Here is a 13903-nt window from a genome sequence, read left to right on the forward strand (position 1 = left end):
TGCCAGGCACCTCTGTTCTGGAGCTTTTATTCAAATGCATGCTTGTAGTGCATGCAGACAAAACTGCGTGATTCAAAGCTTCATTATAATTGGGTAATAATGACAGCTCTGACCAGAGCACATTAGAAGATTCAAAAAGGAAATTAGTATAGAGTTTTAGCCTTGTAAGTATATTGATACATGTAAGATGGGCTTACAAAAAAGATTTTTTGTTATAATAACTACAGGGATATTTTTATTAAAAATTAAATTTCTGCTGAAACACTGCACAAAAATTTTATAGGCAGTCATTTTTGTGTCACCCCCTCTGATTGTATCACCTGGTGAGGTCTGTACCCCCAACACCCCTCTCGTGATGCTACTGCTTCCCTCCCTCCTTTTCTCCCTCTCTTCCTTCCTTCTTTTCTTCCTCTTTTCCTTCCTCAAAGCAGTGCATCAGAGTGGTTAAACCCAGATTCTGGAACAATATTGCCTGGTTCAAATCCTGGCTCTGTCTCATAACACCTATGTGACCTCAAAATTATCTCCGTATGCTTCAGTGTCTTCGTTTATAAAATGGTGATAATAATAATACCCACCCCGTACAGATTAAAAACTAATATATGTGAACTGCTTAGAACAAGGCCCAGCACATGGCAAATGTGTGTTTGATGCTATTATTCGTTTATCAAACATTTTCTGAGCATCTCCTCTGTGCTAGGGCAAAGTTGCCATTGAGTTGACACTGGCTCATGGCAACTACATGTGTGTCAGAGTAGAACTGCTCCATAGGGCTTTCAGTGGCTGATTTTTCAGAAGTAGATTGCCAGGCCTTTCTTCCAAGGCACCTCTGGGTGGACTTGAACCTCCAACCTCTCAGTTAGCAGTCAATCATTTAACTGTTTGTACCACACAGGGAGTTTGGCGCTGGAAATAGATGAAAATGACAAGATCCCTGCCCTGATGGTCTCCCCTTCCTAGGAGACAGCTATAAACCAGCAAGGGTGCCACAGTAAGGGGGTGCTCAGGGCATTGAGGAGGGGATTGCTAAGCCTGAATGAGGGGCAAGGAGAAGCCATCAGGGAAAGTGTCATGAAGGAGATCTGCCCTATATGTTCTGTGCAGATCCAGAGGAGGGTGGCCCAGTATGCTGGGGTACAAGGACTGTGGAGTATTGCAGGTGTTTATAGGTGAGTAGGAGCTGAACTGATAAATGTGCCCGGCCCTGTGCTAGCACAGAGGGATACAGATGTTTTGTGGCTTAGGCTCTACCATCTAAGCCTGCACAGTTTGGCAGGGCCCAAAGACTCTCACAGTGGAAACACAAGGGCTGGGTGTTGGCCTCCCCTCTCTCCCTGCTGATTGAGGGGTGCTTTCCTACCAGAAGGAAAGGGCAGGGAACCATCACAGTCTTGAAGAACAAGCAAATCAAAATCCTGTTCTGAGAACTTTGTCTTGCCTCAGTGGTAGGGGCTGGGTCTCATCTAAACCGTGGACTCCAGTGCAGGGCCCGGCACATAGGCAATGAGAGGCAAGTGTGGAAGAGAAGAGTACACCCACCCCTCACTTATCGACATGGTTAGGTTCCAAAGACCGGGTCATCATGCAAAAATCGGTGTTACACAAAAATGGAGGGTTTTTTTCCCCCCTGTTTTCAGACCATCCATTTGTCTGATTTTTTTTTTATTTAGAAAATATGGTCATAGAATAATAAACACCTATGTGCTCATCACCGTGAAGAGTACAGCTATGGATTATTCCTCTGCAGAGAAGGAGGCTTGGAGGAGACAAAGCTGGATAAAGCAGGGCTGTATGACTGGAGGGCCCATGGCTTAACCTTCCTCCTGTGCAGGGCCGAGCTTCCTTTGTGGAACCGCCTCCAGGGCTCCACTCCCACCCCTGCAAGCCTTGCATTCAGAGCAGGCTCTGGACCTGGCGAGTCACTGAGGCCTGGGGCTTCCTGCAAGGGTGCTGGGAGCCTGGCCGCACACCCAACCCCACTGAGGCGAAGGCTTCAAGCCCAGTTCAGCTCACTTTGGAATGTCATTAAACTCAGGAGCGTTTTCAAAACACTCTCTCCGATCCTCTGTCTTTCCGCCCCCACTTCCCACCCCACAGCAGTTTTGCACTGCAGGGCCTAGGGCTGCATTGAAGCTGGGAACCCAGAACAGGCACCCATTGGCTCGGTGCTGCCAATGCATCCACCCAGAGCTGGTGGTTATGGAGGAGGCTGGCCCGGCACAGCAGCTGGATCCCACACCCCTGCTGGCAGGAGGGAGTGGAGGCCACGAGGCGGCATGGCCCAGCTTCCTGGAGGCCGCCTGGAGACCGTCTTTGAAGGAAGGGAAGCTCCACAGCCAGCCCACTGTGCCCATCGCCTCATTAAAGCACAAAATAGTCGGATAGTAGATTTTTTACTATTGTCGTAAACGTGAGATAGTCGATAAATAAGGAGTAGGTGTACTACATTTGGAGTCAGGAAACCCCAGTTCAAGTCCTAACTCTGCCCCTTCCTTGCTGAGTGCCTTGGACAGATGACGTCCCCTCTCTGAGCCTCAGCATCCTCATCTGTTAAGTCAGCATCCCGGAGCTTGGTACGTACCGGGAGTGTTAGGATTCTTGGGCCCTCAGTCAGTGCGGATGAACGTGGGATGAGGGCAAGTCCCCTGAGAACGATCCAGAGTGTAGACCTGCTGCACATGCCCAGAGCCAGGGTCACTAGGAACAGCCCTTTTCCTGAGTTTCACACCATCCTCTCTACCCCATCCAGTTTGTGTGCGTGGAAAGCCTGGTGACTGCCGTGGTGGACATGTACCCCAAGGTCTTCCGGAGGGGCTACCGGCGGGAGCTGCTCATCCTGGCTCTTTCGGTCATCTCCTACTTTCTGGGCCTCGTAATGTTAACAGAGGTGAGTGATACGGACCGTGTGGCTTTGAGTTAGGGTCTGACATCAAAGCCCAGCTCTGGGATTGGCTAGCTGTGTGACTCTGCACAGGTCTAAAAGTACCTTCTCTATCACTCAGTTTTCTCATCTTCTTAATGGCCTGTTTCAAGAATCGGATAAAAGCTCTCATTAAGCCCTTAGCTCTTACATGTGTGAATGCTCCACTGAAGGTGGCTGCTTTATTAGCAGAGGGGACCAGATCTCACAGGGAGTGATACTGGGTTTATCTGGCAATTGTGAGCACCAGGAGCTTCTGGATGATGGGGATAATGCCAGGTCCCAACCCCTAAATTAACCAGTTGCTGCCAAATTGATTCCGACTCATGGTGACCCCACATGTCAGAGTAGAACTGTGTTCCATAGGGTTTTCAATGGCTGATTTTTTCAGAAGCAGACCACCAAGGCTTTCTACGAGGTGCCTCTGGGTGGACTTAAACCTCCAGCCTTTTGCTTAGCACCCGAGCATGCTAACTGTTGGCACCAATCAGGGACTCCCACCCCTAAACTAGGTCCCTATTATTGGCCTAAAGTTCACAGCAGCAGTTCTGGGGTGTCCCTGGAAATTGACATGCATGATGGTATTTGGCACCTTCAGGCGCTGTGTGCTCTATCTTCACCCCTCTGTGGATGTCTCTGCTGTGTCCGCAGGTGAGGAGGGGTTCACTACGACACCTAAATGAAGACTGTCGCATGAAGCCATACTTTTCTATCTTCCTTTAGGACATCCTGTCTAATAAGTGCTTTCTTAAACATCTTGGGAAGGTGAAATAAGGTGTTTTTTTCTTCATATTCACCAAAAAAAAAAAAGGCGCAAAAAACTGTTGCCTAGAGACAAGAAGAGGTTTTATAAGAAATGAGGGAACTCAGGATTGATAAAAACAACTGCCAGTTTCTAGGCTGCCCTAGAAAGCATTTGGGTGGATGCCACCTTGTTGAACCTACTGGTCCTCAGCTTCTCAGCTCAGATGTCCCTCCTGGAAGCCTCCCCTGCTCTCCTCCCCCTGGTTGAGCACTACCTCCTTCTTGCATTCCCCTCACCCCAAGCATGTTGTTCAAAGCTCCGGTTAGCATTTCCCCCAACGTTGTAACGATCCTTCTGCCCGCCTGCCTGCCCCACCTGACTGCGAGTCCTGTGAGAACAGGCCGGGCCCTGTCTGGCTCTGTGTTCTCGGTGCCTGCTCTGAGCCTGGCACAGGGCGGGCACTCAGTGCACGGTGGCTGATGTTGCCCCTGCTCCCGGTTGTTGTCACATTAATGAGGGCGATAATCAGCCTGTGAGCAAATGAATGGTACGGTGTCTCCCATTTCCACCTCATCTCTCCCCACGCATGGAAACCAGCGGTGCAGTGAGCAGGGCCTCATTAAGCGCTAATTAATTATGCAAAGTAGAGTCTTTTGTCACGTACAAATTGGGGAGTTAACCTGATGTGTTAGAGAGGCTCACGGGGGGGAGTTACAAGAGGGGCCGGCATTGGATAGATACCACCAGCTGGGAATAGGCAGGTGGGTGGAGGGCCCTCAGAGCCTGGATGCCCACTCTTCATCCAGGGCCTGGGGTCTGCACATAAATTAGTAGACATTTGGGCTCCACATGCCAGCCTTCCGCGTCCACCAGGAATATCTGCACGATTACACCAGGGAGGTAAAATTGCCCAATGGACTGTGTCAGCCATGGCCTTCACAGTAATTGCTGGCAGGGTCTTCTGCCTCATTTGTGCACATTTAAAGCTCAGCTCTGGGGAAAAATAGGCCACAGATTTCTTTTTTTTCCATCGAGGCGTGGGGTGGACAGTTAGAGTATGGGCTGCCTGGACTCAGTCCTCAGCCCTTTGACTTAGTACCTGGGTGACCTCTCCACTGTGTGCCTCAGTTTCCTTATATGAAACTTGGGGGTAACAATAGTGCCCCATGGTTGTAATCATATTGGAAAGGACCAACTGGCTCAAGACGTGGAGATCGGTCAGAGCCTCGTGCTTGGTGAGCGCTATGTAAGCGTCTCATCTTCTTTTCTTTCTTCATGTATGATGTTCAGAGGAGTCACTTGGGAGCAATTTAGAGGGCGGCCGTGGGTCTTTAACTCAGTGTCCCAACCAACGAGCAGAAAGCCAAGCCCTGAGCAAGTCACAGAGGTGCCTCAGACCTGCTCTTTCCCTCACACACCTGAATATCCACAGTGGCTGTCACTGCTGGGAGACCCCAGACCAGCTGTGGCTCATAGATCTGTTTTGCTTGGCCCTCACAGTATTTGTTAAAATCATGAAGATGTTACTAACAGTTAAAGGTAGAAAGATTTCCCATGAAAACATGGATTTCTGGCGTCTCCCGGAAGTCTGCAGATCTGGCCGTACCCGGGCCTGTATCCCCCAACAACCATTCACCAGAGTTGTGTGTCCAGGTGGGGCCACTGTGCTCTGTTAGCCACAGTCTCTAACACTCTGGTGCCACACACCTGGCCCACTTTTCTCATGTATATTAACTGCCTGCCCCTGTGGGTACTTAAGATGTTACCCCTGAGCTAGTTGAAGAGATGACTGAGAAAACAGGAGGTCTGTCTGTGTACGATAGGAGGAAGCTGCAGGTGTCCAACTGCAAGTAGATCCCTGTGGCCGCTGTGCTCTGGCCGGGCCTCTTAATTCCTGTCCTGGCATTCGGATCCCCCTCCCCAACATGATCCTCCCCCACCCCGTTTTTCATTTTTATTTCACCTGCTCTTGAGTATGCCCCCAAGCTCCCTCATTGTGTTATACAGATTTTCTTGGTAGATGCCAACTCTTCCCCCCTCTGTAGCCAGGCTTCTCTCCTCCAAGCCCCCAGACACCATCCCCCCTCCCCAGAGAAGCCTTCCCACATCACCTGGCCAGGTGAGCTCCCACCTCCTGGAGCTCCCACTGAACATGAACGTCACGGATCTGTGCATTATGCAGCTGGCCCCCAGTCACGCCTTCATCCCACAAAGACTGACTGTACACCTACTGTGGGACAGACCCTGGGACACAGTCGGGTACAGTCAGAGTCCCACCTTCATGGAGCTCACACCACACAAAACTTAGGTTTGCTGTGCACCTTCCATGGGCCAGGCCCTAGGCTAAGGACTGGAGACAAAAAGGGGATTGCCGTTGGGGTGTTCCTCTGCAGGAGCTCAGAACAAACAGAACAGCTGACAAGAGAATGCTTTTTGTTTTGTTTTTCACTGAGTACATAAAATGTGCAAAGAATGAGACTAAGGGGTTAGGGAGGGTTTCTTGGAGGAGGTGGCATCTGCTCTGCACTTTGAAGGGACTTAACAAGTGAAAGGGAACAGTGTGTGCAAAGGGACAGAGGTGCAACTGTCCTGTGGTCTCCAGGAGGGAGCATATTGAGTGTGGCCAGTAGGAAGCGGAGATGAGGCCAATGGGAGGGAGGAGGTGTGACGACCCTGGCTGGCAGGCTGGAGGGAGTCCAAGAGTAACTGTAAACTGGGGAGTAGCATGGTTGGCTCTGCATGTTCCGAGCTGGTGTGTGGAGGGACTGGAGAAGGCGAGGCTAGAGGCAGTCAGGAGGCTGTTAGAGCCACCCAGACACACACTGAGGCTGGCCAGCCTGGAGCCTGGTTATTTGTGCCGCCTCAGCACCAGCTCTCTGGCCCTTGGGTTGCTGGGGAGTGAGAGGCTGAGACAAGAGGAAACATCTGCACCCAGAGGATGGTGCATTAGGGGATGTGGGGATCCCCAGGTGTGAGGGAACAAGGTCCTGTCAGAGGAGGGAGAAGCAGTCTGCCCTGTGAAAACGGCTCCCTAAGAGCCTGGCAGATGATAGCCCACTGGGCTGAGTTGAGGGGCCCTTCCCGAGGCCTGCTGGGCTGACCCTGCTTTCCCATATGTCCGTCTGTTGTTCTGTCTGCCCGCCCCGCAGGGTGGCATGTATATCTTCCAGCTGTTCGACTCTTACGCTGCCAGTGGCATGTGTCTTCTCTTCGTGGCCATCTTCGAGTGCATCTGCATTGGCTGGGTGTACGGTGAGTAGGGCCGGACCTCCCACACCCTGCTGCAGGCCGGTGCCCAGGGTGCTGCAGACCTGGGTTGGAGGTGGGTTCTCAGGGCTGGTCTTTGTCCATGTCTACCGGCTCCCCCTCCTCCTCAGGGACTCCTTGGCCCCTTCCCACTTGTTAGGAGATGTTCCTGCTGTTATATCCTCCAGCCAGTGGAGGGAATCAGAGCAAATCCTGCTGTCCTGAGGCTCAGTTTCCCCATGTGTAAAATGGGCTAATCATCCCTGTATCTCCAAGTAGGAGGAGACAGTGTAGCAAAGTACCCAGCACTGCACCTGGTTCTCAGTCAACACCTGCCTTCTCTTCCTCCTGATCCTCAAGCCAGACGAGTGGGGGAGGGTTCCTTGGTGACAGAGTGTCGTTTGGAAACAGACCGTCCTGCAGACCACCCTGCCCCAGCCCTCGCCTTCATAACCTTGCCCCACCCCCAGGCAAGTCAGCGAGCCCCTGGCCCGGCCCCCCAAAGGGATCACCCTCTGCCTTTCTCCCAGAAACTTCTTCCTGTTTCCTGTGTTTAACTGCCTATTGCTCAGGAGAGTTCTTCCCATTATCAGACCAGAATCCCTCCTGCTGCAGTTCATTCTAAAGCCCCACCTACCTCACACACGTGAAGATGGAGAGCTTTTTAAGCTGCACATAAAGTCCCCACTGCAATTCCTCAGGCTCAGGCTGGGGAAAGCAAACTCTCCTGGCTTGTCATCTAAGCTTTGTACAAAAATTCTCTGGGGTGTGTGTGTCTTGCTCTGGACAGGAAGCAACAAGTTCTATGATAACATCGAAGACATGATCGGCTACCGGCCATTGACCCTCATTAAATGGTGCTGGAAGGTCGTGACGCCTGGGATCTGTGCGGTAAGGCCCCTGCCCAGGAACCCCCTCCAGCCCACCCACCGTCCACCCACTCTCCACTCCAGAGCCCTGGGAAGACCTGTGAGAGCCCCCAGCCTGCCAAGGCTGGAACGAGGGAATCCAGTGTCCCCAGGGTGACCCCTCTCTGCATACAAGATCCCTGGCACCATGTGAAAACGGAGTCATGGGGACAGTCTCTGGGCTTGGCAAGGAGGGGCCTCATGTGGACCCCACTCCGGCCACTACTTTGCTGTGTGACCACAAATGAGTCCCTTCCCTTCTCAGGATCTCGGTTTCTGGACAGGTAAACTGGGGGGCTGAGATCCACCCCCATGGGGGCTGTGCAAGTACATGAGAGAGAACGTTGTGCTTTGTTGTTAACTGTGAAGGCAAGCTCACAGCTCGTGCTCTGCCCCTCAGACCAGACCACAGAGGGGCCTTTGTGAGCTAGTGTTTAAAAAACTCTCTTCACCTACTTCTTGGCACTGGGAGGATCTAAAAACATCTTCACAGACCATTGTAGCTCTGAAAAGCAGCTTTGAAACCAGCCCCCAGAAGTAGCTAGGAGAAAAGAAAGATTCCTTCCTGGGCAGAGGCTGGGAGGAGGCAGCTTCTGGGGGTAAGCAGGGAGGGTCTCGCAGCCCAGAGAGGTCTGCAGGCCCCGAGTGTTTGTCCCAGGATCTGTGGGGTCTGGGAGCTGGAGTCCCATTTGCTGCATGTCTGACTCTGGTGGGACGGGGCTACCGGGTGGTTCTTCCTCAAACTCACTGGGAGACCCGGGCAGGGCCTCCCTGTCCAACCACCCCCTCCCACCCCCAGCACTGGCCTGGCCTGGGTAAGCAGGTGAAGGCCATCTCCTTGACCTCTCTCCCACCTGTCCTCAGGGCATCTTCATCTTCTTCCTGGTCAAGTACAAGCCACTAAAGTACAACAATATCTACACCTACCCAGCCTGGGGCTATGGCATCGGCTGGCTCATGGCCCTGTCTTCCATGCTCTGCATTCCGCTCTGGACCTTCATCAAGGTGTGGAAGACAGAGGGGACACTGTCCGAGGTGAGAAGGCCCGGCGGGGCAGGGGTGTGGCGGGAGGTGGGGATGAGAGGGCCTGGCTCTGTCTCCAGAGGGCTGGCGAGCCAGGGCAAGTCCCAGGGCCTCTCCAAGCCTCAGCTTCCTCGTCTGGACAATGGGCATGATGCAAATGCTCCCCTGCCTATTTCTCAGAAGTGGAGACAGGCTTCTCTCCCTGGTAGGTGGTCGTCATTACAGTTGTGTTGGAGGCAGCTGCTCTGGCTTCTGCCGGAAACCTCAGGTTGAGCCAGTTTCGATAAGCACATCCTCATTTTCCTCATCTGTAAATGGGAATAACAATAGTACCCAACTTATAAAGGTTGTGGTCAGGTTTCGTTAAGTTCATATATGGAAAGCACTTGGACCAGGACCTGGAGCCCAGAGAAGGACTAAGCATCAGCTCTTAGTTAAAGACGCCATGCCCAGGGCAAAGGGTGAGGGGGCAGGCATTTGAAGAACCCTACTCTGTGCCTGCTTTGGTGCCAGGCTCTCTTCATGGTGTCTCTCACCAGTTCTCAGAGCAACGCGGAGTGGCAGGTGCTATTTTCTGCGGTAACAGATGGGGGAAACTGAGGCTTAAAGGAATTCAGTTATTCGCCCAAGATCGTACAGCCAAAAATTAGCAGGCCAAATTTTTAGAAACAGATGTATCGAGGTATGTTTTATATATTGTAAAATTCACCCATTTCAGGTGTACAATTCAATGATTTTTAGGAACTTTGCTAAAAAAAGGCGTGCAGCCATACCCATAAATCCATTTTAGAATGTTTTTATCACTCAGATAAAATCCCTTATGCCCATTTACAGTTAACCCTGGTTCCCATCCCAGCAGCCGCTAACCTGCTTTTGGCCTCTATAGATTTGCCTCTTCTGGATATTGCGTGTGCATGGAGTCATACACCCTGTTTTCCCTGTTAGCAGACTGCTCTTACCTAGAGCATACACTCTTTGCTCCTCTTTGCAACTGTCTGTGAATCAGGTGGCGTCAGCTTCTTATTTATTTAACAGAGTATTGTTGTGTGCCAGACACTGTTCCAAACAGCTTACAAATACTAAGTCATTTAACCCTCACAGCAGCCCGTTGAGATGGAGACTCTTATTGCCAATGTTACAGATGAGGAAACTGAAGCACAGAGAAGCAAAGCAACTTGCCCAAGGGCACACAGCCTCTAAACAGTGGAGGGGCCAGCTCCAGAGTCTGTGATCTTGTCCCCTGAGAGTACATAGGACGTCCAATGGCTTCCCCACTGCAGGCCTCATCTCTGGCCCTGGACCACACCTCAGGAGTCTTGGAGTTGACCCTTGTTACCCAGGCCAAGGCCAGAGGGAGACGGGGGCAGGGGTGTGCACAGAGGCCCAGGCAGTAGTACCAGCACGGAGTCTGCTTCACCCTGCCCATCTGCCCACTGAGGGGCCTGGGCCCCAGGAACAGCTGTGTGACCAGCCAGAAAGAGTGAGTCAAGGGGGATGGTCGCTTTCTCAAGCCTGCCCTAGCCCCTTGACCCCCACCTAAGCAAGTCATGCTCCAGCTCCTGCGAGGAATGTCAGTCAAGGGCAGTTGGTTAGTTCTTCTCATCTGGGACCAAACATGCCCAGAGGGAGCCTTGACACCTTGGCCTCTGAAAAACCCTGCCCAAGCTTCCAGGTGGCTTTTTGGAGTTCAGAAATACCTGCAGTCCCCTGATGAATCATCCAGAGATTATCTGAGACGTACAGGAGGGAGAGAGGAAGGAGAAGCTGCTTTCCATGGCTATCTCCATTTCCGTATCACCAGCGGGTACTTCCACATCCCATTGCCTGACTCGCTTCTCACATAATGCTGTGAGTAGGTACCACCATTGTGCCCATTTTCCAGGTGAAGAAACTGAGACCCAGGGGAGTCAATTCATTGTCAAAGAGTTGCAAGTGGCAGAGCTGGGGCCCAAACCTAAATCTGATGGCCCCACAGCCCATGGGGGTTCAGACCCCAGGGACCCTGCCAGCCCCTCTCATTCCGCTCTTCCCCTCCTCTCCACCCATCCAGAAACTCAGGAAGTTGACAATCCCCAGCGCTGATCTGAAAATGCGGGGCAAGCTTGGGGCAGGCCCACGGACGGTGACAGTTAATGACTGTGATGCCAAACTCAAGGGCGACGGGGCCATCGCAGCCATCACAGAGAAGGAGACACACTTCTGAGCGCCCGCGGTCACCTTGGAGTCTTTCTCCATTCCCTTCCCGTGTGTATAAATGAATTCCCGAAACGTGTACTTCACCTAATGATAGGGGCTTGCTCGTTTTGCACAAGATTTATTAACAAGTTAATTTTAAGGTGGCCACTGTACACATTGGTTTAAAGTCATATCCTCCCTCACCCCAATTATCATGTAAGTAACCATTACAATGAGATAATATTGTACAGTGATTAGCAAGATGTTCTTGTCTTAGGGTGGTTTTAATCAATGTTTTCTAGGGGTTAGAAAGAAGTGTATAATATTGTAAAACTTTTATACTTGGGGCCGTGGGGAAGGTGGGTGGGAGTGTTGCCTGTCCTTCTCCTCTGTAAGCCTTGAGCTGACCGTCCCATGTCTGAGGTTTGTCCTTGATCATCTGTGGCCGCTCCTCCTCCGTGCCCCCTTTTCCAGGTCCAGCCTCTTGGCAAGGCGGTATGGCAGAGAAGAAAAAAATCCCTCCAGCCTCAGGATTCTTGGGCTGCAGCCCTCCAACCCCAAACCCACTCCTCCATCTCACTAAGTGACCTTGGGTACTTCATTCCCTACCCTGGGCCTCAGTTTCCCCATCTGCCCAATGGGGAGGGCTGGGTCAGTCCTTTTCAAGGTCCTCCCTGGTCACCTCAGGATTTTCTTGGCTTACCTTGCTGGCTTGCACAACTGCCATTGATCTTGGATTCCTCTAAAAATTTGCAGGGGGTAATCCCGCCCTCCCCACTGGGCCTCCATTCTCACCTGCTTATGAAAGCCCCCGTGCATTTAAAATATATTTTCCCCACAACTCTATTTTATTTCATCTGGACCCGTCCATTCTTTGGAGTCCAACTGGGTCTGTGGCTCCTTTCTGGCCTTGGTCTGCTCCCACCCTCAACTGTCTCTCCACCCTGGGTGGGGCTGGCTGGAGGCGGGGGTTCTGGCTTGCTTCAGGAGCCCCAACCACAGGGGCTGGTTTTCTGGGTCAGGAAGCAGCCATCTATTCCCCGGGCAACTGTGTTTCTACTGCCGCTGCACCCGCCTGGACCTGTGTCTTAGGACCTCTGCCAGCCTCCCAGGGGAAGGAGTTACAAGGGGCCCTGTCCCCCAGCCACCTCTTTTCCCTGGTGCTGTCCCCTGGCTTCTCCCTCTTCCACCCCCCACTACATTTCCATTCCCTCCCCATCCCTCCTGTCATCTGTCCCAGGCAGAACCTTCCTGGGGGCTTCCTCCCTCCCCTTTGTTCCGAGCCTTCCTTCCTTATGCCTCCCCACCGCACCCTCTGTGCTTGCCTGGAGTCCCCGACAGGACAGAGGCTGCCCCCACCTACCCCCAGCTTCAGATGCCTCCAGCCCATCTCTTCTTCTCTCTTAATTGGATTTTATATCAAGCTCCTGCCTGGAACTCTGAGTTACTAGGGGGTGGGAAGGGGCAGTCTTCCTTCTTCTTTATGCTCCCAGTTTTATTTGGTGGGCACTTAAGCTTTCTTCAAGCTAAGACTTCAGTTTCCTGTTGGACTGAGAAAAAAGAATGCCTCACCCAAAACACTGAACTCCCAGCTTTTCTGCTCTGGCCAGCCCCATTTGAAGCCTGGGTTTGCTCAGAGGGATCAGTGCTCCTTGGAGCAGGTCAGGACACCAGAGGCCTGGGTCCAGGGGCCCTGTTGGGCTCATAGCCCAGAACCCCGCAGCGTCTTGGAGACAGGCACTGCCTTCCTCTCGCAGTCCAGCTTCTCCATTGAGCGCTCTTGTCCTGTGTACCCAGGAGGACAGACCCAGGTTGCGACCCATGGATGGGTCCATCCTTGCCTGCTTTCGTCCCAACAGGTCTTGGGGAGGGAGGCTTCCCATTGTTGCTGCTACGGGGTTTCTACCACCTACCCCTCACCAACGGGCAGACACCGTGGTCTGTCATCACAGACACACTGGCGTCGTACACATGGCACTTAACACTTGACACACTTAACGCTACTCATTGGGCAGGGCGGAGGGAAGAGTTTGGTTCTGGGGGATTTTTTTGTAATTTCATACTAGTATTTGGGTAACTTTGCGGGGTGGGAAGGGGAATGTGGGGGCGGGGAAACATGTCGTAATGACTTTTGATATTCATTAGAAACAATACATCCTTTGAGATATTTACAGTATTATTAAAAAAACAAAAAAGGTTGTACTGTTTTGCATAATGAACGTTTTTATTTGGTATTCAAAGGGCACAAGGTTGTCTGCTTACTCATTTTTAAAAATTAAAGAAATGAACAAACTACCACGTGGTTGTTCCTAGCAGGGAGAGACTGTTTTATTCTGGTGTTTTTGTTTTGTTTTATCACTTCCATGATATGTTCTTGCAAAACCATCTTGGTTCCCTTTTATGATGGTGCAGCCTCAACCCTGTATTCCAAAAGAGAAACACCCAGTGGATGAGGCGGGGACACTGCCTTTTCTTCATGGATTTGCCATTTATTGAATGTCTACTATGTGCTAGGAGTCGCTGGGTGGTGCAGACCATTAAGTGCATGGCTACTAACTGAAAGGTTAGAGGTTTGAACCCACCCAGGGGCACCTCGGAAGGTGGGCCTGGCAGTCTACTTCTGAAAGATCACAGCCATGAAACCTTATGGAGCACAGTTCTACTCTTCACACATGGGGTTGCCATGAGTCAGAACCAACTGGATGGCAGCTGGGTTTTATTATTTACTGTGTGCTAGATGTTTTCCCAAAGCTTTCTTTTTAATCTCCTTAAAGTAGACATTATTACTTTCCCACTTTTTACAGATAGAGCAAATTGAGGCACAAGCAATTTGCCCACAGGACCAGGGCAAGAACTCATGTGTGTCTGACCTCAAGCACCGTCCAT

At 51.7% G+C, this 13903-nt stretch overlaps 1 protein-coding gene across 1 annotated transcript in view; it reads left to right on the forward strand.

Annotated features, from left to right (window-relative positions):
- The window catches only part of SLC6A11 (solute carrier family 6 member 11), a 177952-nt gene extending 166734 nt beyond the window's left edge, over positions 1–11218 (forward strand). Inside the window, exons 10-14 of the mRNA XM_049861844.1 lie at positions 2750–2887; positions 6815–6917; positions 7702–7802; positions 8684–8854; positions 10893–11218. Of these exons, the coding sequence (XP_049717801.1) occupies positions 2750–2887; positions 6815–6917; positions 7702–7802; positions 8684–8854; positions 10893–11045 (666 nt within the window). The 3' untranslated portion in view covers positions 11046–11218. The remainder of the gene's footprint in view (positions 1–2749; positions 2888–6814; positions 6918–7701; positions 7803–8683; positions 8855–10892) is intronic.
- Positions 11219–13903: the final 2685 nt, after the last annotated feature.

Source organism: Elephas maximus, chromosome 20 (assembly GCF_024166365.1).
Source record: "Elephas maximus indicus isolate mEleMax1 chromosome 20, mEleMax1 primary haplotype, whole genome shotgun sequence".
Classification (NCBI taxonomy): domain Eukaryota; kingdom Metazoa; phylum Chordata; class Mammalia; order Proboscidea; family Elephantidae; genus Elephas; species Elephas maximus.